Source organism: Bidens hawaiensis, unplaced genomic scaffold (genome assembly GCF_021521415.1).
Source record: "Bidens hawaiensis isolate Kalapana, Puna unplaced genomic scaffold, B.hawaiensis_p1.1 tig00002123_1, whole genome shotgun sequence".
NCBI classification, from domain to species: domain Eukaryota; kingdom Viridiplantae; phylum Streptophyta; class Magnoliopsida; order Asterales; family Asteraceae; genus Bidens; species Bidens hawaiensis.
In genome coordinates this window covers 1576143-1601985 of record NW_027491112.1, presented here as the reverse complement: position 1 = coordinate 1601985, position 25843 = coordinate 1576143, and the positions used below count along the sequence as shown (strand labels likewise).

At 35.2% G+C, this 25843-nt stretch overlaps 3 protein-coding genes and 1 pseudogene across 5 annotated transcripts; 3 read left to right on the top strand and 1 right to left on the bottom strand.

Moving 5' to 3' along the window:
* The first annotated feature begins 623 nt into the window (after window positions 1–623).
* On the top strand, window positions 624–3338 carry LOC143606972 (interactor of constitutive active ROPs 2, chloroplastic-like). 2 transcript variants are annotated; one of them, XM_077082585.1, is made up of 4 exons: window positions 624–835; window positions 2019–2103; window positions 2244–2331; window positions 2577–3338. In XM_077082585.1, the coding sequence occupies exons 2-4, from the start codon at window positions 2084–2086 to the stop codon at window positions 3321–3323; spliced, it is 855 nt and encodes a 284-aa protein (XP_076938700.1). In that variant the 5' UTR covers window positions 624–835; window positions 2019–2083; the 3' UTR covers window positions 3324–3338. The 2 variants fall into 2 exon arrangements, with proteins under 2 accessions (XP_076938700.1, XP_076938694.1); XM_077082579.1 differs by lacking the exon at window positions 624–835 and having other exon boundaries at window positions 1519–2103.
* Window positions 3339–4045: 707 nt separating this feature from the next.
* Window positions 4046–5073, top strand: LOC143606164 (small ribosomal subunit protein uS12y pseudogene; annotated as a pseudogene). Its single transcript, XR_013148696.1, has 3 exons — window positions 4046–4061; window positions 4567–4679; window positions 4770–5073. The product of XR_013148696.1 is annotated as a small ribosomal subunit protein uS12y pseudogene (transcript).
* A 3009-nt stretch (window positions 5074–8082) lies between these two features.
* Window positions 8083–11716, bottom strand: LOC143606962 (uncharacterized). The gene has a single exon (XM_077082571.1). It carries the CDS (start codon window positions 11702–11704, stop codon window positions 8264–8266), a length of 3441 nt encoding a protein of 1146 aa, XP_076938686.1. The 5' UTR covers window positions 11705–11716; the 3' UTR covers window positions 8083–8263.
* Window positions 11717–18302: 6586 nt separating this feature from the next.
* On the top strand, window positions 18303–23928 carry LOC143606950 (putative DNA helicase MCM8). Its single transcript, XM_077082563.1, has 17 exons — window positions 18303–18538; window positions 20030–20170; window positions 20248–20362; window positions 20467–20689; window positions 20763–20926; window positions 21014–21277; window positions 21402–21497; window positions 21719–21871; window positions 21954–22024; window positions 22107–22225; window positions 22296–22425; window positions 22511–22559; window positions 22636–22792; window positions 23030–23204; window positions 23308–23478; window positions 23549–23662; window positions 23743–23928. Exons 1-17 carry the CDS (start codon window positions 18329–18331, stop codon window positions 23782–23784), a joined length of 2394 nt encoding a protein of 797 aa, XP_076938678.1. The 5' UTR covers window positions 18303–18328; the 3' UTR covers window positions 23785–23928.
* Window positions 23929–25843: the final 1915 nt, after the last annotated feature.

Genomic DNA, 25843 nt, shown 5'->3' with positions numbered 1-25843 from the left:
AGTCGTTGCTATAAAGTTCCTCGTGTCTTTAGTTTCTCGGTTAAAAATATTATGGAACATTTTAAAGTCATTAAGATAGAAGATATCGAGAAGGAGGTGCTTCATGGGGTTATTGTAATTGTTTGTTGGAGAATAAGGAAGGCAATGAATGAGAAATTATTTGAAGAAAAAGAGGTAAAAATTAAAGAGATATAAGGGGACATCATATCTTTTGGCTTCTATTAGTTCAAACATAGGTCAAAATATATATATACAGAATGATCGAATTGGTGTAAATTCTTGTTCATGTAGTTTTTCTTGTTGCTTTTTTTAGTGACTTCTATCGTGGCTATGGAGGTTGCTTGTGGGTGTTCGGTTGGTTGTTTTATAAAAGTTTACAGTTCAGAAAAAATAAAAAAGAACTCATCTCTATTTGTTTTTAAAAAAATATAAGAAAAAAGAACTACGCGTTATATACCATTACATGAGACATGTACATTATTGAATTAACAATCGTTCTTATTTTTTTATTTGAAAAAAGAAAACAATTGTTGTCTTAAAGTAGAAGTATAGTATACTTTTTATTTATAAAGTATTAAAAAGTTAGTATAATAATAACACTTTAATTTAATATGAAATTATTTTCCTAGACATACTCTTTTTCCAATAAATTTTTGTTTTGTAGAGGGAAATAGTAACAGAGAGTGACTTTGAACCTTCGTATGTGGCTACACACACAACCCCATCAAAAGCTATTCACACACACTCACACAACCTTCTTCCACTAAAATAGTGTTCATTCTCTTATTGTTTAATATTCCAATTTAGCCTCCATTGTTTCTAATTAAATTCCCAGGTAATTCCACTATTTTGTAATTTAATTTTATATTTATACATGACATGTTTATTGTTGTCTCCAAATGTTGGCTATGAGCCTTGAATCTATAATCATAATTTACAAATACACTTTTTATATTAGTTTGATGTGATTTGCTACCTAAAGGTGGCATGCGAGCGTATAAGATCGCGGTTGGCATAAAATACATTTTGGTACTACTGAAAACGGATTGGGTTGATCCATTCAGTTTTTGAATTTTTAAATTGTTTTAGTATGGAATGCGATCAAATGGGTCGGGTTGATACGTTTTTTTTAAGTTTCACATAGTTACGGTAAATATTACAATGCAACAACGTATTGAATTCTGAATACCTAAATTTAGCAAGTTTGTCAAATTTTTAAATCACAAAACAATAATGAAAAGTTGAAATTAGGACACTCGTAGTTATGTCATTATTAAGCTTGCGTCTTTTCTGTCATGTTTTCCCCTATCAAGCTGGTCCATATAAAAATCCTGCTAACTTTTGGATCAATTTCTCATTAGATTGGTTTAAGTGGGTCGTGTTGAACACTTCGTTTTTGAACTCTTAAATAGCTATTGTATGGATTATGTTTGAATTCTTAAATAGCTATTGTATAGATTTTGTTCAAATTGGCCAGGCTGATCCATCTATTTTCTTTTATTTTCAAATACTTATGTTATGAATCATGTTTGAATTGGTCTGTTTTATCTTTTTACTCTGGACTACTTGTGGCTCCTTTAATATGATTTGACTTATTTCTTTAAAACAAGCATAATCAAGAGTAATAGGGAAGTTAAATGTAAAAAAGGTATACAAATTTATGCAATCATTCTTGTTTTCATTATCTTTTATTAATTTCCCTTGTGTTGTGAACTTGGTTGTTGGGAGTGGGGTTAGTTTCAAGTTTCAAGTTTCAAGTTTCAAGTTGGTATGGAGTTCATATGAAGGGTTGTGTATTGTTTCTTGCCACATAACCATTTCCAAACCATACCGCTATATCGGTTTGTAACTTAAGCATTAATACTTGTACCTTTGTCTTGATGTACAAGTTCCAACTAGGTATAGAAAAGGTACTTTGACAATTTGTTATTTTCTTTTATTGGGTATTGATTAAATTGAGGATTTCATTATGACATCATTTAATGGTATACTTTTACATGTACATATATGCTACAAAGGTTTGTTTATCAAGTATTCCTCCAAAAACCATTGTAGGCACTCTGCCTAAAGGGTAATTTGGACAATGCAACATCCCAAGACAAGGTATGGCCTCCAATCTTCTTTCATTTTAGTTATAAACATAAGGTTATAATCGTCATTTTACATCGATAAAATGCTCGTTGCAACGTTTTTTTTTCATGTTCTTGTATCTAAAACGCCCTTTTGTTGGAAATTTAATCAAGAGGTGGGACTACACGATCGGACACAAAACCAAGAACCTCGGGGCCAAAAGTCGTTGACCATAGGGGGCAACGTGCTCCAACATCCGAGGTATGATACCGTGATTCATCAACTGAGTTCAGTTATGTTGTCTTATTTTTTATGTCTCGTATTTATCTTATATAGATCTTAAGTTACAACTTTTTGTTATAAAACATTTTGTTATAAAACACACAAAATATATAATTATTACTTTCAAATTTAAAAAACATACACAAGATATGAATTTTCAAACCTAATAATAATAATAATAATAATAATAATAATAATAATGTAACATTTTTTGGATATGGCAGAAACAATTGGCTCAGCTTCAAGAAGAGCTCAAGAAGACAAAGGATCAGCTAAGGGAATCCGAGTCATGTACGAAAACGGCTAACCAAGAAGCCGAAGAAGCCAAGAAGCAACTCGCGGCTATGTCAGCCAAATTCCACGAGTCACAAAACCAGCTTGACGAGCTTTGGACTTGCGAAGAATCTCGAATTCAAGAACTCCGAAAAATCTCAAAAGACCGAGACCGAGCCTGGGAGTCCGAGCTGAAAGCCGTCCAAAAACACTTAGCCACGGCTATAAACGAAAACCAAAAACTCAACTCTCGGCTTCAAAAATTAGCCGAGTCTGAGTCAGCTCATGCAAAACAAGCTGAGTCAGCTCAAGATGAGATAATGACACTAAAGTTAAAACTGTCAGAAAATGTTTATTTAGTTGAACAGCTAAATATTCAACTAAAGGAATATAAAGATTCTGAATCTCGAGATTTGGAATCTCGAGATTTGGAATTAGCATCCGCTCTGGCAGCAGGTGCAGAGATGGAGAATGAGTTAAGGAAGTTGAAGGTGCAAGCGGAGCAGTGGAGAAAGGCGGCAGAGGCAGCGGCCGCCATGGTGATGGGCGGCGGCGGCGGAAAGTTTATACATTCGTTAGATTTTAATGTTGTTGGTGAGAAGTCGAGTTCGGATGATACGGAAGATGAGTCATCGATTAAGAAAACAAGTAACATGTTGAAGAAAATTGGGGTGTTGTTAAAAAAAGGACAAAAGTAGTTCGGATCATCCGATGAAAATTTAAGTTGTTAAGTTACATGTTGTCATAGGAATTATTGTGTTTGGGGGTAATTATAAGTTCTAAGTTGAAAATGATTTATTTATTTTCTTGTTTACTTTTTTATTGATTTATTTGAAATAAAAAAAAATAAATGTTTATAGTTAATTAGTTTTGACTAAGTTTTTTTTATTCTTCATTTTTATTTAATATTTAAATATGTTAAATTTAAAGTTGTTTATTTATATTTGGAGTGATATAGGTTTAAAAGTAACAATGGTGTGAATATGACATGCATTCATTTGTCTTAGTGATTCTTAACTCATTTCCCATTAGGAGTAGTACACAATAATAAGATATGTAATTCAACATAATCAATAATTATAGTTCAATAACTTTATCCATGTGTGATTGTGGTTACCTAACTTAATTCAGTAATTAGTTTATAAACTTTTATAAAATAATATTTAGTGATAAAAACAGAACAAATAAGAGTGTTATCCTCAGAATGATTATTCCCATTAGGAGTACATAATAAAATATTTAATTCAAACACTGTTTAAAATTGTCAAATTAATTGGTCTTATGGAATCCAATCCAATAATATGTGAATGATGGTTAATGTTTGAGATCTTTATAGTATCAAGTTCAAAACATAACTCAATAAGGTTTTTTCAAAGCGGTGAATTTTCTTCTTGGTAGTGTTTCTGGGTGAGTATACAGCATGGGGCATCAAAACAGTATGGACGACTGATATTCCGTCTCAGAAAAATACACTCAGTTATTAGGGTACTTTCATACGCAAACTATGCTAAGAAAATGAGAGAGAGAGAGAGAGAGAGAGAGAGAGTTGTCAAAAATAACATCTTTGGTAATCTGTATTGCATCGTGAATGTTGCAACTTTTACCATATTCACTTTGTTGACATCATTTCCGTCCTCATTTAGTTGTTATTTGAAAACATAACACAAAATCTTAAAAATAGATGTACACCTCTCAAGTAAGTGTTTGACCTTGTTTTCTTTCTCTTTGATTATTTGTGTATATTTTCATTCAAATGTGTTAAGTTTCTCTCATTTTGATATGAAGTGTTTTCCATTTCAATGTTTTATTTGTGTTCAAGATTGTTATAGGTTCAGTATAAACATAGGTGGACACTAACTCCTCCCGTAAACATAGATCATAGATGTTATTTTCATTCCGAAATCACCATCGATGATTGTAATTCCAAGTATCATTTATAAGTGGAGTCAAACTCTGCTATTAGAAAGTGTGCCAGAGTTCAACTCATCAAGAACGGAAAGAAGATTGCTGCTTTTGTCCCCAACGATGGTTGCTTGAACTATATTGAAGAAAACGTAATTTTTTTTATCACATTATTTAAACGACAACATTTTTATTATATAGGTATTATTAGATTCTTAGTAGGTTATTTTGAATTATGACAGGATGAGGTTTTGATTGCTGGATTTGGGCGAAAGGGTCACGCTGTGGGAGATATTCCCGGAGTTTGGTTCAAGGTTGTGAAGGTTTCCGGTGTTTCTCTTTTGGCTTTGTTCAAGGAGAAGAAGGAGAAGCCAAGATCTTAATTATGTTTTGTGTCGGTTTGGGTTAATTTTGTTATGTTTGTTGAAGAGTTCAAATGTTTTAGCTTTGTGTTTGCGGAGGGCAGACAATTGGTTGTTCTCAGTTTGTACTGTGATTTTGGTAAACACAATTTATTTAGATAACTTTTGCTTATTTTTTATTGGATATTTTTTTGTGAATGTGTGGTTTATGTTGTTGGTTTTGCATGCACTTTGTAACGTTGATTTATAAGTAGTTAGTCGGACAGATCTATTAAGCTTTTCAGTTTTATCGCTGTTAATGAATAACCTAATTTAAAATGATAAAGTGATTTGTTTTAAACTAATAGGTAGAGGTGCACAAAATAATCGGTTCCGGACCCGACCTGGCGGAACCTACCCAGAACCAGTTCCAACCCATATCCTACCTGCGGATAGGACCAGGTATAAGATTTATCCTCGGAACCGTACCCGGAACCGGTGGAAAAAACCCGGAGGAACCGGTCAAAAACCCGACCCGGTCAAAAACCCGGAAGAACCGGTCAAAACCCAACCCGGAACCGGTTAAAACCCGGTCAAATACCCGACCATACATGGAGCCGGTTCCTACCCGAACCTAGTTTGACTTTTGTAGACCACCGGTTCTGGGTTTAAAAAATACCCGATTTTGTGCATGTCTACTAATAGGTATATTTCACACAGATTGTACAAAACATGTGTTTATGCATAATCGAGCCAGTGTAGGCGTTAGTCGGCTGGTGAGGTTAACTGCAAGTTGTCACCTTACCAGCCGACTTACGTTTACACTGGCTCAGATATGTATAAACACATGTTTTCAACAATTTATGTGAAAGCTAATCAATAATTAATTAGCGCTCAGTCGGTAATTTATGCTCTTAGCAAGTATGAAAGATTACTCCATATTCTTCATAGAAATTTGTTTGCGGGGTATTATTCTTGATTTATATTCTTACTAGTAAAAAAACAAAGAATTATGTAAAACATGTTAAATTAATCTCCATTGTAAAGATGAGGCATGAAGTCACCAAGTCGGTAAAAAAAATCCAATGACTTCGTCGGAATTTTTTTCCTATGGGTTCGGTTTTTTATCGGTGCATAGATTTGTTGCAATCTAATGTCAAATAGTGTGGTTTGACAAATATCTGGATCATACTACTAATTATAGTTCAAGAATGACAAACCAGACTGCAATATGAACTGATGTTCTATTCTTTATAGAGTTAAGTGTCATTTTAGTACCTGTGGTTTGAACAACTACGCAACTTTAGTACCTAATCTTTATTTTATGCAAATAGCTACCTCAGTTTCCAAAGTCTTGCATTTTTAGTCCTTTTTTTAACCCCGTTAACTTTATTCGTTAAGTCAGGGGTATTTGTGTAATTTTATTATTATTTGTTTATTTCTTTTATTTATTCCTTCCCCATTTTATTATTAGCAGATCCTAACTCATTCCTAATAACCCTAATTCTCTAAACACCAAACTGATAAACCAAACTGATTCCCCGACTTTGCTCATCAATTGTCAATAAACTGACCTCCCCGTCGCCGCCATTTCGACGACTGCCGGAAATACGCCCTCCAAGCTCACCACCTCAACCCTGACCTCCCCGGCATCAACGAGATCCTCGCCGTCGCCGCCGTCTTACTCGCAGGAAGTATTCTTGACTGGTACCAAGTAATCCATGTCAATCGGCACTCAAACGACTCCAGTTTAATCAAACGGAAGTATGATCAGCTGTATGGATGTTGTTCATCATGCGTGGCGCGTGTTATCGGATCCTTTGAAGAACCACAAGAGTACATAACCATGATCAATTTTGAGGTCTATGTGATTTTGGAGAATTAGGGTTCATATGATGATTTTGGGGAAAGATATGGAGGAAAGGGTTTATAATCAGGGGGAGAGAAAACAAAAAAAGAAAAAGAAAAATATAATAGTAAAATTACCCAAATATCCTTCATTTAAATAATAAAATTCCACAAATACACCTGACTTAACGGATAAAGTTAACGGGGTTAAAAAAAAGTACTAAAAATGCAAGACTTTGGAAACTGAGGTAGCTATTTGCATAAAATAAAGATTAAGTACTAAAGTTGCATAATTATCCAAACCACAGGTACTAAAATAACACTTATGTATAAATCTATGGTTCGTATATAACATTTTTAAAAATGATAAAAAGATGATTAGTTATTATAATACATATACAATGCACAACTACTTACTACCAGACCCAAAATATTATGTAAATAATAAACACCGCTCTCTTGATAATGCAGGTAATACTGTAAACCTGCTTAAAGACTAATAACATGCATTCTCCATTGCACAAGTTCTACATACAAATACATTAGAAATTATTGGGCAAACACCACCAGCAAAGCATATGGGTTCTAACTGCCAGTTGAAGTAAACAAAATACGGAATCTACATTAAACTACATAAGAAATTTCGACAACCCAAAAGTATATCACTATACGCAATCACCCATGGTTTCGGCAGTTCTGATGACATATTATAAGTTATAATCTCCCACAGATAAAGCATTTACAAAAAATTTAGTCCCCTTGTAATTTCCTGTGACTGTCTTTTATCCATCTACAATAAAAAACAATGACCATTATATCTCAAATCAAAAGCTAACCCATTTAATACACGAATCAAACGAGTTATGTTCTCTCTCACTTGTCAAACTAAAATGTAAGCAAGCCTAATCCCAAAGAATAATGTATTGACACATAATAATGTAAATTCCTAGCAGCATATATCATTAATAAGGCCTCCAGGATTTTAATATTAATGCAACATAATACAAGATTAAAAATAAAGAAATACTTCTTCCGTCCCATTTTAAGTGTCCACATTTCCTTTTCTATTTGTCCCATTACAAGTGTCCACTTTAAAAAATTATTAGCCAATTTCAAGTACCCTTAAACACACACAACTAACATTAATAAACAATATTGATGGACCCACTTTTCAAGGGCATTATTGTCATTTGATAAGAAAAAAAAAGTAATCATTCAATCCACCTTAAACTTTATGTTTTTCAAACCTGGACACTTATAATGGACGGAGGGAGTACTGATTTAAAAAGACAAAAGAAGCATGCCAAACTTGCATCTCTTAATCACATTTCAAACATACCAAATAATTCATAGAGGTTTATAAAGCACAAGCCCTACAAACTTGCAGAATGCACAGAATGATAACAAAGAGTCAGAGACACAAACACATGCATTTTTAAGATAATGCTTGCAAGTAAAGAAATAAACAGAAAAAGTCGATTAAAGTTCGCTCAAACTGCTAAATAAATATTTGTTACAAGGGAGTACGAAATGACTTTGTACCTTACTTAGGAGCTTTCCTCATCGTCATCATTTTTCAATTTCTGGGATTCGTTCTTGAGAATCGATGGTGACTCGGATATTTGTTTTGCAATTCTGCATATGCTGTCACCAACTCTAAACAGCCTTTTGGGAGACGAATTTGATGACTTTTTATCACTGGTTCCATTCCCATTATCCTCCTCAGAAGCATTATCCTCAGAGGTTGCTTTTTTACTAATGTTTTTTTCACTTCTTTTTACACTCGAGTCAACTTTTGAGGCCTTGTTTGTCAAACTTCTTTCTTTCTTACGCAGGACCGAATCATCACTATCAGAAACATCCGGCTTCCGTTTTTTAGATGAAACTTTCTTACCTCCAGAAACTGGCTTTTCATTCCCATGATCCTCAACGGTCGCTTTTTTGCTAATACCTTGTTTAATTCTTTTCACACTCGAGTCACCCTTCGGGGTCACATTTGCTACACTTTTTTCTTTCTTGCGTGGGACCAAGTCTTCACAATCATCACTATCAGAAACATCTGCCTTCTGTTTTTTAGATGAAACTTTTTTCTCATTCCCGTTATCCTTAACAGTCTCCTTTTTGATAATACTTTCTTTACTTCTTTTTACACTCGAGTTACCCTTTGATATCACGTTTGCCAAACTTTTTTCTTTCTTACGTGGGACCGAGTCTTCACTATCATCACTATCAGAAACATCTGGCTTCGGTTTTTTAGATGAAACCTTTTTACCTCCAGATACTGGTTTTTCACCCCCATTATCCTCAACAGTTGCCTTTTTGCTAATACTTTGTTTACTTCGTTTTACACTCGAGTTACCCTTTGAGGTCATCTTTGTCAAGCTTTTTTCTTTCTTGCGTGGGACTGAGTCTTCACTATCATCGCTATCACACACATCCGACTTCCTTTTTTTAGATGAAACTTTCTTACCTCCAGAAGCTGTATTTTCATCCACATTTTCCTCCTTAATGACATTATCCTTAACGATTTCTTTTTTGCTAATGTCCTTTTTACTTCGTTTTACACTCGAGTTACCCTTCTGGGTCATGTTTGCCAAACTTCTTTCTTTCTTGTGTGGGACCGAGTCATCACTATCGTCACTATCATAAACATCTGGCTTCGGTTTTTTGGATGAAACTTTTTTACCCGCAGAAGCTGTTTTTTCTTTCCCATTTTTCTCCTTAATGACATTATCCTCAACAGTTGTTTTTGTGCTAGAATTCTTTTTACTTCTTTTTGCACTTGAGTTACCCTTTGGGGTCACGTTGGTCAAACTTCTTTCTTTCTTGTGTGGGACCGAGTCTTCACTATCATCACTATCAGAAACATCCGACTTTCTCTTTTTAGATTTAACCTTTTTACCTACAGAAGCTGGTTTTTCATCTTCAACAACCTTATTTTCCTCTGTTAATGGAACCTCAGATTTATCTTCTAACTTATTATCTAATTCATCCAAAAAGTTAAGCGCTTGAAACTGATAACAACCTTTCCAACCTTTCCAACGAAAGAATGCCAATAACTGAGTTCTTACAGACAAAACCTCCAATCTATCAAATCCATCAAATTGTTCTTTAGCTAGTTCTTGCACAGATTGAACAACTTTCACAGGTTTAAAACTAGAAACGGTTGAAAATCGATCACCACCGTCTATTCTGCTAGCTTCTTTCGTTATTCCAGCATTAACAAACTCTTGGGATTTAATTTCATCATATACCTCTTTGGATAAGCAAGAACACGCCAATCCAAAATCCACACGCCTTGACACCTCATCCAAAGCACAATCGACAGCATGAAGAAACGGTATGGAATTACTTTGTTTCTCCAGTTTACAGAAATTCTTCCTGAATGGCTTGATGTTGGAAGGCTTATTCCATGCAAAACTTTGATCCCCAAAATAACCAACAAGAAGCCCTTTCTTGTTGGAGTATTTCTTGGCTTTATCTGTTGAAGAAGATGGATCAAATATCTGTGCGGGCCACCATGGATAGTTCTTTACCTTGGCCCAAACTATATCTGTAACCTTATATTCACCATCTTTTTCCTCAATATTAACTTCATTTTCATCAGAAACTTTATCAATGTTCTCCGTTACAATCCTTTTATCATCAATTGAACCTTGATTGACAACAACACCATCTTCGTTATGATCAGCAGATGGGTTCATCTTCAGGGTTTCAGATGAAACAACAGCATCTGCGATCGACTTATCCAAAACTGGCTCACTGTTATCCTTTACAATCCCTGTTTCATCTACAGAAACCCTAGTGTCATTAACTGAATCCTGAACAACCTTACATTCACCTTCTTTTTCCTCCTCGTTAACCTCATTTTCAACAGAAACTTTCTCAACGTTCTTCATTACAATCTCTTTATCGTCTCTAGAAGCCATAGAACCATCAACTGAACCCTGAACGACAATATCACCAACTCCAATATGATCAATATCACCCCCTCCATCATGACCAGAAGTTTCCATTATAAGCGTTCCAGACTTCGATTCTAACAAGTCAGCCCCGATCTTAACCTCTTCACTCGCAGCAGGCGGTACAGACAAAACTACAACATCTGATCTCGATTCATCCAAAACTTTCTCATCATTATCCATTACAACTCCTATCTCACCTCCCGAAACCCTAACATCATCAACTAAATCCTGAACAACACCAGAAGACGATTCAGTCGCAAGCGTCTCAGTTTTCGAATCCAACAACTCATCCCCAATCTTAACCTCGTCACTCGCAGCAACCGGTACAGACGAAACTACTGCATCCGACCTCGATTCATCCAAACCTTTCTCACCTTTATTCATCGCAATCCCTACTTCATCAACTAAATCCTGAACAGTAATACCACCAGAAGACGGTTCAGTCGCTAGCGTCTCGGTTTTCGAATCTAACGAGTCATCCTCATCCCCAATCTTAACCTCGTCACTCGCAGCAACCGGTCCAGACGAAACTACCACATCCGACCTCGATTCATCCAAACATTTCTCACCTTTATCTCCCGAAACCCTAGCTTCATCAACTAAATCCTGAACTTTAGAAACCCTAACGTCATCAATTGAATCTTTAGAATCATCTTCTCCATCACGATCAGAAGTTTTCGTTATTAGCACTCCAGACTTCGATTCTGTCAACTCATCCCCAATCTTAACCTCGTCACTCGCAGAAACCGGTACAGACGAAACCGCAGCATCCGACCTCGATTCATCCAAAACTTTCACACCTTCATCCACTACAACCCCTAATTCACCTCCAGAAACCCTAACTCCATCAATTAGCTCATCCTTATCCACTACAACTCCTAATTCACCTCTAGAAACCCTAGCATCATCAACATCAACTAAATCCTGAACAATAACACCACTACCAGATGACGGTTCGATCGCTAGGGTTTCGGTTTTCGAATCTAACGAGTTTATATCAGTAGCACAGGCGTTTGTGGACATTGGATATACAATCTCCTGTAATAATAATATTAATAATAATTATTATATTAATATTATACAATGAACGATGAATGCAAAGGCTAATGGATCATAGTTGTAAGTTGTATAGAAAATGATGTATGTACATGTACGTAGAGTCAGCTATTAAGACGTACCTGGTGTGAGATTGAAGAAGATCTTGGTAGTCAGAAATGAGTCAGCTATGGTCTATGGATGCAACGGCTTGTTTTGTGTACTTGCAAGGTACGGGATTAACGTGTCTTTCAGTTATTTATTCAAACCGTAGGCTTCGCTTGTTATAAAAGTCAGCTATGGTGTTTGGGGTTCCTTTTACTTACTCTGGTCACTGCGGAATCCCTCCTCAGTGCCACGTCAGCGTCACGTGTGTACTGGGGGCTTCAAAGTCCCACCCCAAAGATGCCCCTCAATGGTGACGGGGCTTCGAAGCCCCTTAATTTTTTAATTTTTTTTTATTTAATAAAACTAATAAAATTAATATAACAAACTAAATAATAAAAATCAAACTTAATTAAACTAAAATACATAAAAAAAACATACAAATAGAAAAAAAAATACAACTAATTTTCGGCGTCCGAGTCCTCGTTTACGTATTTTGCCATTATCCTCTCTTTCTTTTTCTCCAAAAACGCCCGCGTGGCCGAATCTAGATGCGAGAGATCCTTTGCGAGGAGCTTGAAGTCCTTCTCTCGTTGTCGTTCCGATTTAGCCTTCTTTCTTTCTTCATGCATGGCTTTGTATTCCGCATGCATCGCTTTTCTTTCTTCGTGTATTATCTTGAGTTCCTCTTTCGAGTGTTTTTTTTCCTCGCGAAACTCTTTAAGTGCAAGCTCCAAGTTGTCAAACCGCGCGCTCACGTCGGAACTCATCGAGGATGTCATTCTAGACGAAGACCCCCCACCTCTAGGCGCCGCCTTGGCCCTTTCTCTTCCTATCGGACGTGACAACTCATCCGATTCATCAAATTGAAAATCGGGATCAATCTCGTTCAAGTTAAACTGAGAACGAGCATCCGACGCAGCTTGAGACGGCGATTGATTGGCCGAAGTAGACGTTGTTTTTGACCGTTTGGACGGTCGCGGTGAAGATGTCGGGATCGGATGCCACTTTGGCGAGCTCGTGCATTTCATCCAAATATCAAACATCCCCATGCTGAATTCGCTACCATGAAGGCGATTGTATTGTTTCAACATATCCTTAAGAAGGTCGGCGTCGTTCGTGCCGCTTCCTCTGTTGTTCTTAAGGCGAGTGTGAATTGTGGAGAAGTGGTTCATTTTTAAAACCATTGCCTTCCATTTGTTGGAGACGGAATCATCCCCGCGGTAGCGACCTCGGCCCATTATCTCAAAAAATTTACCACATATTTCTCTCCAAAAAATCGCGGTGCGTTTACCGTCACCTAACACCGAGTCTTCGGATGAGTCAATCCACGCTTGCGCCAACGCCGCTTCCTCATCGTCTTCCCACTTCTTCCTGTCGTACGATTCAGTTGGTGTTTCATCGGCAACGACCTTCTTTTTATGGATTCGCTTGCGAGGAGCTTGGGGTTCTTCGACTTAGGTTTCGGGAATTTGGGTTTCCACAACTTGGGTTTCGGGTGTTTATGTTTGGGGTGTTTTGGTTTGGGGTGGCGGAGGCATAAACAACATTGGCATTCGATAAAACATATCATTTGGAGGCATTGCGGGTACATTCTGGTTGGCAAAGTAAGGGTTGGTAGGGTCATTGTTTGCGAGTAAACTAGCCCACCACCTTTGAGACGGATCCCACGGGTTTGGATTGGTGTTCGGGTTTTGGTTAGGGTTTGAGCTCGAGCTCGTGTTCTGGTTTGGGTTTGAGCTCGAGCCGGTGAAATTTGAGAAAGGATTCATGGTAGAGAGTTGAGAGGTTTTTGTTTTGAAATCTAATAGTATTTGGTATTTGTTTGTGTATAGAATGATAAAATGAGTTAGTATTTATAAATAAAATAATTAGTTTTTTTTTAAAAAAAATCTAGCCGTTCAAATGAACGTTGGGGGGGGGGACCCACCAAAGCCACACCATCCGCGCCGACCGTTTGAACGGCGAAATCCACCGTGCCCAAGGATCAACCGCGCCCCATGGCGGTGTTCCTCGCCCGTCGCCCAATGCCACCTCAGCCTTCCACGCCCCATAGCGAGTAGTCTTATAACCATAACCAGTGTTGCAAAATACCGATTAGACGCTGATTAATCGCTAGTCCCAACTTTACTAATTAATTTTGGGCTAGTCGTTCAAAAAAAATATATCATGTATTAGCTCAGTTCTCGTAGGTGGTAAGCCTTTGTTGTAAATATCGGGTCTAGTGTACGATGGCTGTTCTTGGTGGTGTTCTAGCTCCTTGCTAGAATTTTTTAATAAAAAATTTTGTTAGTCGTTCAAAAAAAATTGGGGGCTAGTCGGCTAATTAATCGGTCGCCGGTCAAATCCGGCCAAAATCGGCGGTTTCTGGCGAGAAATCCTGACCAAAATCAACGGTTTCGGCGAGATTCTAGCAAAAACCAACGGTTTCTAGCGAGATTCCAGCCAAATTATGTTTGTGTATGTATAAAACTGAAAATTTCATATAAAATGTGTGCGTTTATATATAAAACTAAAAAATATATATTAAAGTCCGATTCCATTAATACCGGTTAATCGTTAGTTCCCATCCTACCGCCCGACTACCGACTAGCGATTTTTACAACACTGCTTATAACTTATTTAAGACATAACTTATAAGTTATAAAGTTGTAACTTATACCTTATACATATACAAAGCCTTACTTTCCCAAACACCTTATAACTTAAAGCTCATAAGTCATAAGCTATAAGAAGCTACAATAAGGATTTGTTGTTGGTTTGGTATTGGTGACTTAGCGGTTTGGTGTTAATTAGTATATCGAACAAATCTTAACGAGTACTGACCAATTAGTTTGGTAAGGGTAATTAGTAAGGTCATGTCAAAGGTTCTAGCAAACCGGCTTAAACAAGTTCTAAGTTCAGTTATTTCTGAAAACCAATCAGCTTACCTTAAAGACGGTTTCAGTCTCGACGGGCCTTTGATTGCCAACGAAATTTTGGCGTGGGTAAATAAAAAAAAAGATCAAAACTTTTCTTATGAAAATCGATTTCAAAATAGCTTATGACAATGTGAATTTGGGATTTTTGGGGTCTATTATGAAGCAAATGGGGTTCCCTTCGATGTGGTGTAAGTGGGTATATCATATATGGAGTTCTATCTTCAGCGAGCTCTTCTGTTTTGGTTAATGGGTGCTCATACTTTTCAATTTCAATGTTTTAAAGGAATGAGAAAGGGAGACTCGCTGTCTCTTTTCTTTTGATTGTGGCGATGGAAGCCCTTTCTTGCATGCTTAATAAGGCGTGTGAAGCGGGCATTCTTAGTGGTTTCCAAGTTCCGAATTGGGGGATCTTTAATTTCCCACCTTCTATATGCGGATGACGCCATGATATTTGAAAAATGGTCTCTAGATAATTTTAAAACGATGGTAGAATTTGAGGTGTTTCAAATTGTGTTAGGGACTCAAAATTAGTCTATTAAAGTCAAATCTTTTTTGGAGTGAAAAAGTGGAGATGGCCGAAGCGGTTAATATGGTGGGGGTGTTGGGATGTAATCAGGGTACCAATCCGTTTAACTATTTGGGCATAGTGGTCGGAGCAAATATGAATAATATTAACTACTGGCACCGGGTGGTTGATCTTTTCGAAAAGCGATTATCTTTATGGAAGGCTCATTCTTTACCGATTGGGGGGTGGGTAACCTTGATAAAATCGGTGCTTGAAAGTTTACCAAACTGTTTTTTATTGGTTTTTAAAGATCCAGTTAAAGTATTGGAGACATTAGAAAGTATCATGGAAAGATTTCTATGAGGAGGGACTAATGTGCATAAGATACGTTGGGTGTTGGGTGGCTTGGGATAGAGTGGCTCTTCCTAAAGAAAATGGAGGTCTTGGCCTCTCTATATTAAAAACGGTTAATTACTTGCTTTTAACTAAGTGGGTTTAGAGGTATAAAACCAAAAAATATGTGTTGTAGAGAAGAGTTACATAAGGTTTTCATAGACATAGATCGTGATGGGAATTGGTTCTGGTCAATAAAAGCATTGTCGGGACTTGGAAGAACATTGCTGGTATGGTGAATAAATTCTCTTTGGCTGGGTTGAAAGTTCATAACTTTATTAAAGAACTTGGGGATGGCAAGGCTATATGTTTTTTGTCGGACATTTGGTGTGGTAATTCTAAATTTCAAGTTGAATTTCCTAATATTTATAGGTTGGAAAAGAACAAGTCTTGCAAAGTTAAGGAGAGATTTTGGTGGTATAGCAACCAGATTGTCTGGCAATGGGACTGATCTCTTATACTGACATCCGAGGTCGAGAGAAAAGAATGGAAAGATTGTTTGAAACGCTTAATGGCGGCGTTTTGGAAAACTGGCACTGATTATTGGAAGTGGTTGGGAGATAAGTCAGACGAGTTTTCGGTAAACTCGGTTAAGAAATTAATTACCTCAAGTCGGGATGTGAGCAATCTTTTTGTTATGAAATGGTGTAAATGGGTTCCGTCTAAGTGTCAAATCCGTGTGTGGAGGGCTAAATTGAAAAGAATACCTACTCAAGACACGTTAACAAGGAGAAATGTAACTTCAACTAAGTAGGTGTGTGTTTTGTGGCTCGACGCCTGTATCGGTGGACCATATATTTTTAGAGTGCTCAGTGGCTTCGGAGGTTTGGAGTGGGTTAGCAACTAGTGTAAGGTGCCGATGATTGCAGCTTCCTCAGTTAGAGATTTACTTATGCTTCATGATCAAGTGGGTATGGGGAAAGTCAAGAAAGAGGCTTTCCAATGGATCGTGGTTCTAACCTGTTGGAGTATTTGGAAAACTAGGAACGAGAACAGGTTTCGCGGTAAAGATATCAAGATTGAAGGCGTTATTGAAGAAATAAATTGTGGGGATTCATTTGGTTCAAGTATAGGTCGAAACTTAGAACGATATCATGGTTGAGATTGGTGTTTTATTTAATTTGATGTACCTTTTGGTGCGTTTGGCTCTCTCTGTATTGAAGAGGGGTGTTTGGTGGTTGTTTTTTCGATGATGTTTATTAAAGTTATATTTTGAAAAAAAAAACACGCATCATTATCCATACCGAATCTTGGTCTTCAATAAAGGTTTACATGAAGACTTGCCTTTGCAATATTATTTTTTTAATGCATTTTCTAAACCTTTTAACTTAATTTAATTTATGAATCTTTTAAATAGTTATTTTTGTAAAATGATTTACGAGTTACAAATTTTTTACTGTGTACATCTTTATTGTATAATGTGGTGTTACCATTTTATTCGCTCTTGATTTTCAACAGTATTATTCTAGATCTATTTCTTATATCTTTTTGCTTTGATGTCTTGATCATTCTTGATTTGTGACTTAAGATGGCTAGTAAAGTGTTGAGTGTGATAATGTGATATAATTATCATTGATGAACTAATGATATTTTAAGTAACATTTAACTTAATCATGATCAAAATCAATGGATTTAATTAAAGTTTAAACTATTGTTTTTCCAAAATAGTTTTCTCTAGTAATCTCCAACAACGGAAATTCAATTTTGTGATGTTTGACATTTTGTTGCTAAATATGACTAGCAAACATTAAGATACGACATGACACGTCTTTTCATGAAGCCCAAAAACTACCATATAGCGCTTTAGAAGGGAGCAATGCAACATGGGTTTCTTTGTAGTGACAAAGTTTTTCAACAAAGTGGGTGAACATCACCCCTTTTCAACCAATCAGTATCACTCTATTATAATTATTTATTTTTTTATGTAATTTAATTTTTGTTTTTGTTTTACTTAAATGGAATATGTGAAACCATTAGCATCCTTTTAAGACGGTTTTCATTTATGTGACATTAACGAAGATTTCCATCTTGCGTTAAACTAGTTATTTCATGTCATTAGAATGCAACTAAGTAAACTTCTAGTTGAAAATTATAATCATCCAACAGTTATAACATCGGTGTATCTTGCAAAAACATACAAATACATAAATTCTTTGTATAAAAAATCATTCTACATTTCAAAGCATTGTTTGGAACTTGAAAGAATTGACATAATTTCACTTTATAACTTTTAATATATTCGTTAGTCTCTAGTGTCTTGCTAGTTGTTTGATTGAAATTTACAGTTCAAAAATAAAAAAACAAAAACCACCCATTCTACTACTCAGTTGTAGAGGTATACAAACCGGTTTAAAACTTAAAACCAGTTTGGGTTGAAACCGGTTCGAGTTGACCAACAAAAGTAAAAACTAGTTTATGATCAGTTTCGGTTCGGGTTGAAATCATTTTTGCCCCGTTTTAGTCGGTTTCGGTTCGGTTAACCAGTTTGGAACTGGTTTTAATGGCAAAAGTCACAAACCGGTTCGGAATCTGCGGTTTTAATCGGTTACCAACCGGTTTCTGCATAATTAGTTTCAAACCAGTTCGGTTTTGGTTCGAATTTCGGGTTATTTACCCCCCTCTACTCATTAAAATGACACTTATTCCCGCCAAAATCAAACGCAAACCCTCGCGACGAAGACGAAGACGATGATGAGCAATAGCAGTAGCAGTAAGCAAAAGTCATCGGACACGAGAGGTCAAGTGACACAGATATTAGCCAAATACTTGCCTCAAATCGATTACACTCACGCTGACGGCAAGAAGAACCTGCAACTCACTTCCAGACTCATTGACCACTTCTTCAATAATAATATTAATAATAATAATAATACTCACGGATCACAATTCATCTCTCAGGTATCTATCTATTTTGAATTCATTAGATATGATATTAATTATTTATTTAACTTCATGATAAGTCAGAGCTCTGTTAAACTGCAATTGAGCATAAAATGAAAGTTCTAGGGTTTGTTAATTGTTACCAGTGCTCTGCTGGCAGTTTACGGATACTCGAGATCAGCTCGATAATTAGCTTGAAATGAGCCAAGCCTCAAATAAAGCTCGTTTAGTTGTTGAGCATTAATGAGCCTAGTGTATATTTAAGTTTTTTAACTCTTTTGGACTTCTATGTATTGATTTATATTGTATCGCTGAGCTCGAGCTGAGATTAGGCTAGTTAAGAGTAGCTTTCGAATTCGTTTATTGAAATTGAGAGGAGTGTGCTTGTTCAATCTAGAATTGATGTGTGTTTTTGATTTTGTTAGAGATTAATTAATTTCATGATAATGTGAGTAGCTTTCGTTTATTAAAGAGTAGTGTTAAAATGCAAACGGATATGAAATTGGAAATTTCTGGGGTTTGTTATAGTTAAAGGTTGTATGTGAAGAGTGCTATGATGGAAATTAGGGTAAAACGATAAGAATCGAGGCGTTTGCGAGCTACTTGAGATCGGATTGGTGAAAAGCTTGAAATGAGCCGAGCCTAATCGAGCTCGAGCCGATAAAGCTCGTTTAGTTATCGAGTTGAAGCTCGAGCTTTGTATGGGAAGCTTGTAAAGGCCTGTCGAGCTTTAATGAGCCGAGTGCAGTTTTAAGTTTCAACTCTTTTGGACTTCTATGTATTGATTTTATACTGCACAGCTGAGTTTGAGCCGAGCTTTGGCTCGTTTAAGGTACTGCACACGAGCTTGAGCCAAGCTTATGCTTGTTAAGGTTTTCATTAAATATATGAAAATAATTAAAAATATATGTAAATTAATTAGTAAATAATAAACGAGCTGAGCTTTGGCTTGTTTAAGGTACTGCACACGAGCTCAAGCTGAGCTTAGGCTCGTTTGAGGTTTTTATCAAATATATAAGTTAATTAGTAAATAATAAACGAGCCGAGCTCAAGCATTCGTATGTCAAAATGAGTCGAGCTTAAGCATTGGTAAGTCAAAATGAGCCAAGCTCAAGCATTCGTAAGTCAGAATGAGCCAAGCTCAAGCATTCATAAGTCAAATGAGTCGAGCTCGAGCCTAGACGAGCTCTAGGAGCTCGCGCTCGTCTTGGCTTGTATGCACCCCTACTTGCTTTTGGCACAGTGGGCCCTTGGTGGGGGGCTCGCACAACGGGCTATTTGCTTAGTGGGTACAGTGCGCCCAGTGGCATAACCATTAAGTGCTGAAATTGCTATTAGGAAAATGACATGGAAGCTCACACAGTGAGTTGACAAACAACAAATTTTTGGAAAACTCACACCATGAGTTGAAATTGCGTAAGTTTCTAAGTGAAGCTATTGTCTAATGGACTTAATACTCTCTTAATTATAACATTTCTTGCTATATTATGTATAATAACATACAAATAGGTAAAAAGAGAAGACATATTGTTCATTTTGCCACTTGATTTCCAACATTTTCGGAAAGTATGCACAATATCAGAATTTTATGAAGCCTTAGAAAGAAAACCGAAAGAAGCTCTTTTTTGCATGAGTGCTGCAGTACACAAGGTAAAATACCAGTTGCTTGCTTACTGTATATTTATGTCATTTAATGCAAGTTTAAACTTATGTTATAATTAAATTAGGTTCTCTATGACTCATATGTTGAAGAATGGGATGACAGTGCAAAGGTCAACATCCGCTTGCACAACCACCCAGAATCAATGATTGCTTTGAAGAATCTGAAGGCAGCTTACATTGGTATATTTTATTCTTTATTTGTTTTTAACGATTATTAGTTAACTCCACTATGAATTGTATCTATGTTATGTATTATAGTAAAACTTACCATAACAATATTGCAGAAAGACTTGTTTCTGTGCGTGGAACTGTGGTAAAAGTTAGCACTGTCAAGCCTTTAGTGGTACAAATGAGTTTTGCATGTGCTAAATGTGGGACTACTTTCGCACGTGACTTCCCTGATGGGAAATTTTCACCTCCTTCGGTTTGTGTAATACATGGCTGCAAAAGCAGAAGTTTTAATCCAATCAGATCGAGTGATAGACAAATAGACTTCCAGAAAATAAGGTACGAGTTTCAAAATATAACTTCATATTGTTTGTATTGTTATGTGACTGTAACCATATGTTAACTTTTCTAGAATTCAAGAGTTGTTGAAATCTGAACATCATGAAGAAGGCCGAGTTCCAAGAACTTTGGAATGTGAATTGATTGAAGATCTTGTAGATCTTTGCATCCCTGGAGATGTTGTGACTGTTACTGGTATAATAAGGGTGATTAATACTTATATGGATATAGGTGGAGGTAATTATTATTTTTATTTTATTTTATTTTATTTTATTTTGATACTTAAAGAGTTTAGTTTTCTTATTAATTCATGTTATGAGTTAGGAAAATCTAAGGGCAAAAATCAAGGATTATATTACTTGTATTTAGAAGGGATTTCAGTTAAAAACTCCAAATCACAATCTGAGACTGAGAATTTGCAAGACACAGAAAATGTGAATAAAGCTACAGACTTGCTGGATTTATATTCTTTCAGTCAAAGGGATTTAGAGTTCATTTGTAAATTTACTTCAGAGTATGGTTCAGATGTATTTCGTCAAATACTGCAGTCAATTTGTCCGTCCATTTATGGGCATGAACTTGTTAAAGGTGCTTAAAATGCAGTTCCAATATTCAATATTTTGCCTTGCTTTGTTATTGTTGGTGATTTAATTATGCAAAGTTTGTTATAGAGGGTTCATGTGACATTAATTAATATTCGTACCTTGAACAGCTGGAATCACATTGGCACTGTTTGGAGGTGTAAGGAAGCATTCAATGGATCAGAATAAGGTTCCCGTTAGAGGAGATATTCATGTGATAATTGTTGGTACGAAGTTTTCTGATTTCTCCTAACGAGTCTGTTAATCAATGTTTTATAGGCATTTAATGTTGTATTTGTGTATAATCTGCAATTTGGTGATGTTTATTCTAGTTTTTTTTGCATGTGTTTGCTAATCAAAGTTTTACATGCATATAGTGCGAGATTTGTGTAAACTCTATGATTTAATATACTACACTAACTCATTAATCCCATGTGTACCATATTAGGTGATCCTGGACTAGGAAAAAGTCAACTGCTGCAAGCAGCAGCTTCTGTCTCACCACGAGGTATATATGTTTGTGGGAACGCCACGACAAATGCTGGCCTCACTGTTGCAGTGGTCAGAGATTCAATGACCGGTGACTATGCTTTCGAGGCAGGTAAGTTTGTGAAAACACCCAAACTGGCCCGTTTTGACCCCTACTAAAAATTGATAATTTGAGGTATCATCTTTTTCAACAGGTGCTATGGTACTAGCAGACAGAGGGTTGTGCTGTATTGATGAGTTTGATAAAATGTCTGCAGAACATCAGGTTAGTTTTCTTAATCAATGGAGGTAAATTTATATTTATAAAAAGGAAGTATTTTTTATTTTATTTGTTATTATCACCATAGTCTTTACTGGAAGCTATGGAGCAACAATGTGTCTCGGTTGCGAAAGCAGGACTGGTAGCAAGTTTGTCAGCTCAAACTACTGTTTTAGCAGCTGCGAATCCTGTTGGTGGCCATTACAAGTACCCATCAATATTATTATTTTAATTCATAATTAATCACTTTTATATTAATTGCTTATTTTTGTTACAGCCGGGCAAAAACTGTGAACGAGAATTTGAAAATTAATGCACCTTTGTTATCACGATTCGATTTGGTTTTCATTTTGCTTGACAAGCCTGATGAGAAACTTGATAAACAACTTTCTGAACACATTATGTCGGTAAGTCATCTGGGGCCTCTGTTTATGCAACACTAAAGTCTAAACAGAATCAAGGTGTAACACATATTATTTTTTTTATATGCAGCTTCATGGTGGCAGTGGGGATAGTTCACAAACTGTGAAAAAACTTACAGGTGTGTTTTTTTTTCTGTAAATCCTTTTACCCTTGGGTATTTTACTCTAAAAACTGATCAGTTTAAAATGGTGCAGCATTTGAAAGTGTTAGCAGCACAGTCCCAAATGCACAAAGTAATTCATTAGTCTCGAGGTTAAGACTTGATCCAAGAAAGGACAGTGATTTCGTTCCTTTGCCAGGCCCACTTCTCCGTAAATATATCGCTTATGCAAGAACTTATGTCTTTCCAAGGTACTCATGATGGGCGGGTCAGAATGGGTGACGGGTCAACCCACCTAACACTTTTTATGAATGTGTTAATTATGATACGGATGCAATATTATTACAAAACTAATAGTGTACATCTTTGGCTAAAAGCCTAAAACTATGTAGGAGTTTGTTTGCATTAATAAGACATTGTGCAAGTTTCAACTTTCAACACATTTTGAAACAACACAGTTCGTTTTGACATGTTTTTTTTAATGTTAGGATGTCAAAAGAAGCAGCTAAAATCCTGCAAGATTTCTACTTAAAACTAAGAGATAGAAACACGTCTGCTGATGGTACACCAGTAACTGCAAGGCAATTAGAAAGTCTAGTAAGATTAGCACAAGCGCGTGCCAGGGTTGATTTGAGAGAAGAAATAACTGTTAATGATGCTAAGGTAAGTTCATCTCTTTATAGTAATTGGAATTCCATATATTATGGCAGTAATGAGATGCGTACTTATAACGTTGACTTTTTGGGTCAAACTGTATGTTTCATAGGATGTAGTTGAAATAATGAAGGAATCGTTGTATGACAAGTACGTTGATGAGCACGGAGTTGTGGATTTTGGTCGGAGCGGTGGGATGAGCCATCAAAAAGAAGCCAAGCGGTTTCTAAGTGCACTCAACAAGAAATCAGAGATTGAACAGAAAGACTGCTTTTCTATATCGGTAACATTTTGTTATAAAAACTATTGTTTATTAAAATGGAGAAATGACTTTTTATTACTTTTATTATCAGGAAATATTCAGTTTGGCTGATAGGATTGGGTTAAGAGTCCCGGACGTTGACTCATTTGTTGAGAATTTAAACAATGTTGGCTATTTACTTAAAAAGGGATCAAAAACATATCAGGTCAAATCTGGATTACAATTTATAAAATATTTGAATTTAAAAACTATTGTCTAATCCAAACTTATAATTCTTTCTTTCAGGTGTTATCTTCATCTTATTCATCGTTAAGGTCAACACACTAGTTCAGGTCAGCCGAACTTAATTTCATGGTTAAGCAAAGCAACATTGTAAAGTTTGTAAATTTTAACTGTCACGTATCTGAACGCTAATTACTGCAAGATTACATGGCCCAACTACATAAATGATTTAACAATTAAAATAAGCCTTTTCCCATATAAGATTATAACGCTACTCTGCGCTGTGCATTGGGACCATCAAATGTTGAGCCTGCTGCTGTCAAATTACATCAAACAGCTCAAATTAGCTTCCTATGTTAACTTAACAACAACACAGAAAATCGTCCCTATATATATGGGTATGATTCAAACGAGTCCATGAGCTGGTTTATGAGCGAGCCACTGACTCTTTGAAACACCCCCCCAATAAATATATATATATATATATATATATATATATATATATATATATATATATATATGGGATGGTTCAAGAGAGAAATGATATTATTGTAAGAAATGTAATAAATGAATATGGACCACTAGTTTTGTTTTAAGTTTTAAATGCTTAAAGCTAAATAAAGAAACTATTAATTATTCACTTTCTTCAATTAATATAACTAATAAACCATAATACTTATTATTTAATTAGTATAACTAATTAAATTATTATAATTAGAAAATATTAAAAACTCATTTATTTTTATAACTTACTTTTTGTTTCTTGAATTTTTATCCTACACAAGTATAATTTATTCATACATTAAAATTTCTTTCTATCAAAAACTAATTTCTTCCAACTCAATATATTAATATCCATCAACATATACTTACATTATGATGAATAATACCAAAAAACAATTTTACATGTGTTTGCATTAGATATCAACAAAAAACATACAACCTACACAAAAGCGTATAATCTACACTTATTCTAAAATTAAGACAACATATAAGCTACACACGAAAAACATTTAACCTACACACAAAATTCATCATCAATAAAATACACACGCACACGAAAACATATAACTTACACACAAAAACATATAACCTACACACGAAAATTTTATCTTACACAAATACAATTTATTTATACGTTAATTTCTTTTCAAAACCAATTTCTTCAAATTCAACATATCAATATTCATCAACACGTAGTTACATTGTGATGAATAATACAAAAAACTATCTTACACATGGTTGCATTAAATGTCAATAAAAAATATACAACCTACACAAAAACATATAACCTACACTTGTTCTAAGAATAAGAAAACATATAGTTTACATATGAAAAACATATGACCTACGCATGTGTAGGGTATGTGTATCTTTGTGTAGTTTATGATGTCGAATTACATATGTAAGTTATATGTTTTTTGTATGTTGTACGTTTTTATTGCTCAAAGCAAGTGTAGGTTATATAACTTTGTGTAGGTTGTATAACTTTGTGTAGGTTGTATATTTATTGAACTTAAATACGTTGATATATGCTAATATATTGAGTGAAAATTATTTTTTTAATATAAGAAATAGTATTATATGAATAAATTGTATTTATGTTGAATAAAATGAAGAATGTGTAAATAAAAAATAAAACTAAAGTAGTGTTTTTATCTTTTTAATTATTATAGTTAAATTAATTAGATATATTAATTAGAGATATTTATTATAGTTATATTAGTTGTATTAATTGGAGAGAGAGAGTGCATTTATTGTTGCATTTACATCTTTTTTATTTATTTTTAAATATTAAAAACCTAAAATAAAACTAGTGGCTCATATTCATTTCTCTCATTTCTTGCAATAATTTGATTTCTTTCTTGAACTTAAACATATATATATATAGGGTAAGGATCCTAAGAGAACCCTTTGCAAATTGAGAACTTTGAGAACCATTTTGGACCACTAAAAACACCTTTAAAAAAATCATAAAACAAAAAATAACAAAAATTTTAAAAAAGTAAAAAAAACCAAAATTCTTATATTTCATTCCGGTTTCATTAAAAAAAATAAAAAAATAAAAAAATGTCGTATTATACACATATGTATAATTTTATTTAATCTTTAGTTACGTAATATACACATATGTACAGTATCATTTATCTTAAATTATACACAT

What these genes read in the sequence shown, in the direction of transcription:
- LOC143606972 (XM_077082585.1), top strand. Translation starts at nt 2,084, where the DNA reads ATGCAACATCCCAAGACAAG. An exon ending in ATGCAACATCCCAAGACAAG is followed by an intron (nt 2,104 to 2,243) that starts GTATGGCCTCCA and finishes AATTTAATCAAG; the next exon opens with AGGTGGGACTACACGATCGG. An exon ending in AACGTGCTCCAACATCCGAG is followed by an intron (nt 2,332 to 2,576) that starts GTATGATACCGT and finishes TGGATATGGCAG; the next exon opens with AAACAATTGGCTCAGCTTCA.
- LOC143606962 (XM_077082571.1), bottom strand. Translation starts at nt 11,704, where the DNA reads ATGTCCACAAACGCCTGTGCTACTGATATAAACTCGTTAGATTCGAAA.
- LOC143606950 (XM_077082563.1), top strand. Translation starts at nt 18,329, where the DNA reads ATGATGAGCAATAGCAGTAGCAGTAAGCAAAAGTCATCGGACACGAGA. An exon ending in ATAGACTTCCAGAAAATAAG is followed by an intron (nt 20,690 to 20,762) that starts GTACGAGTTTCA and finishes TAACTTTTCTAG; the next exon opens with AATTCAAGAGTTGTTGAAAT. An exon ending in TTTCTGAACACATTATGTCG is followed by an intron (nt 22,426 to 22,510) that starts GTAAGTCATCTG and finishes TTTTATATGCAG; the next exon opens with CTTCATGGTGGCAGTGGGGA.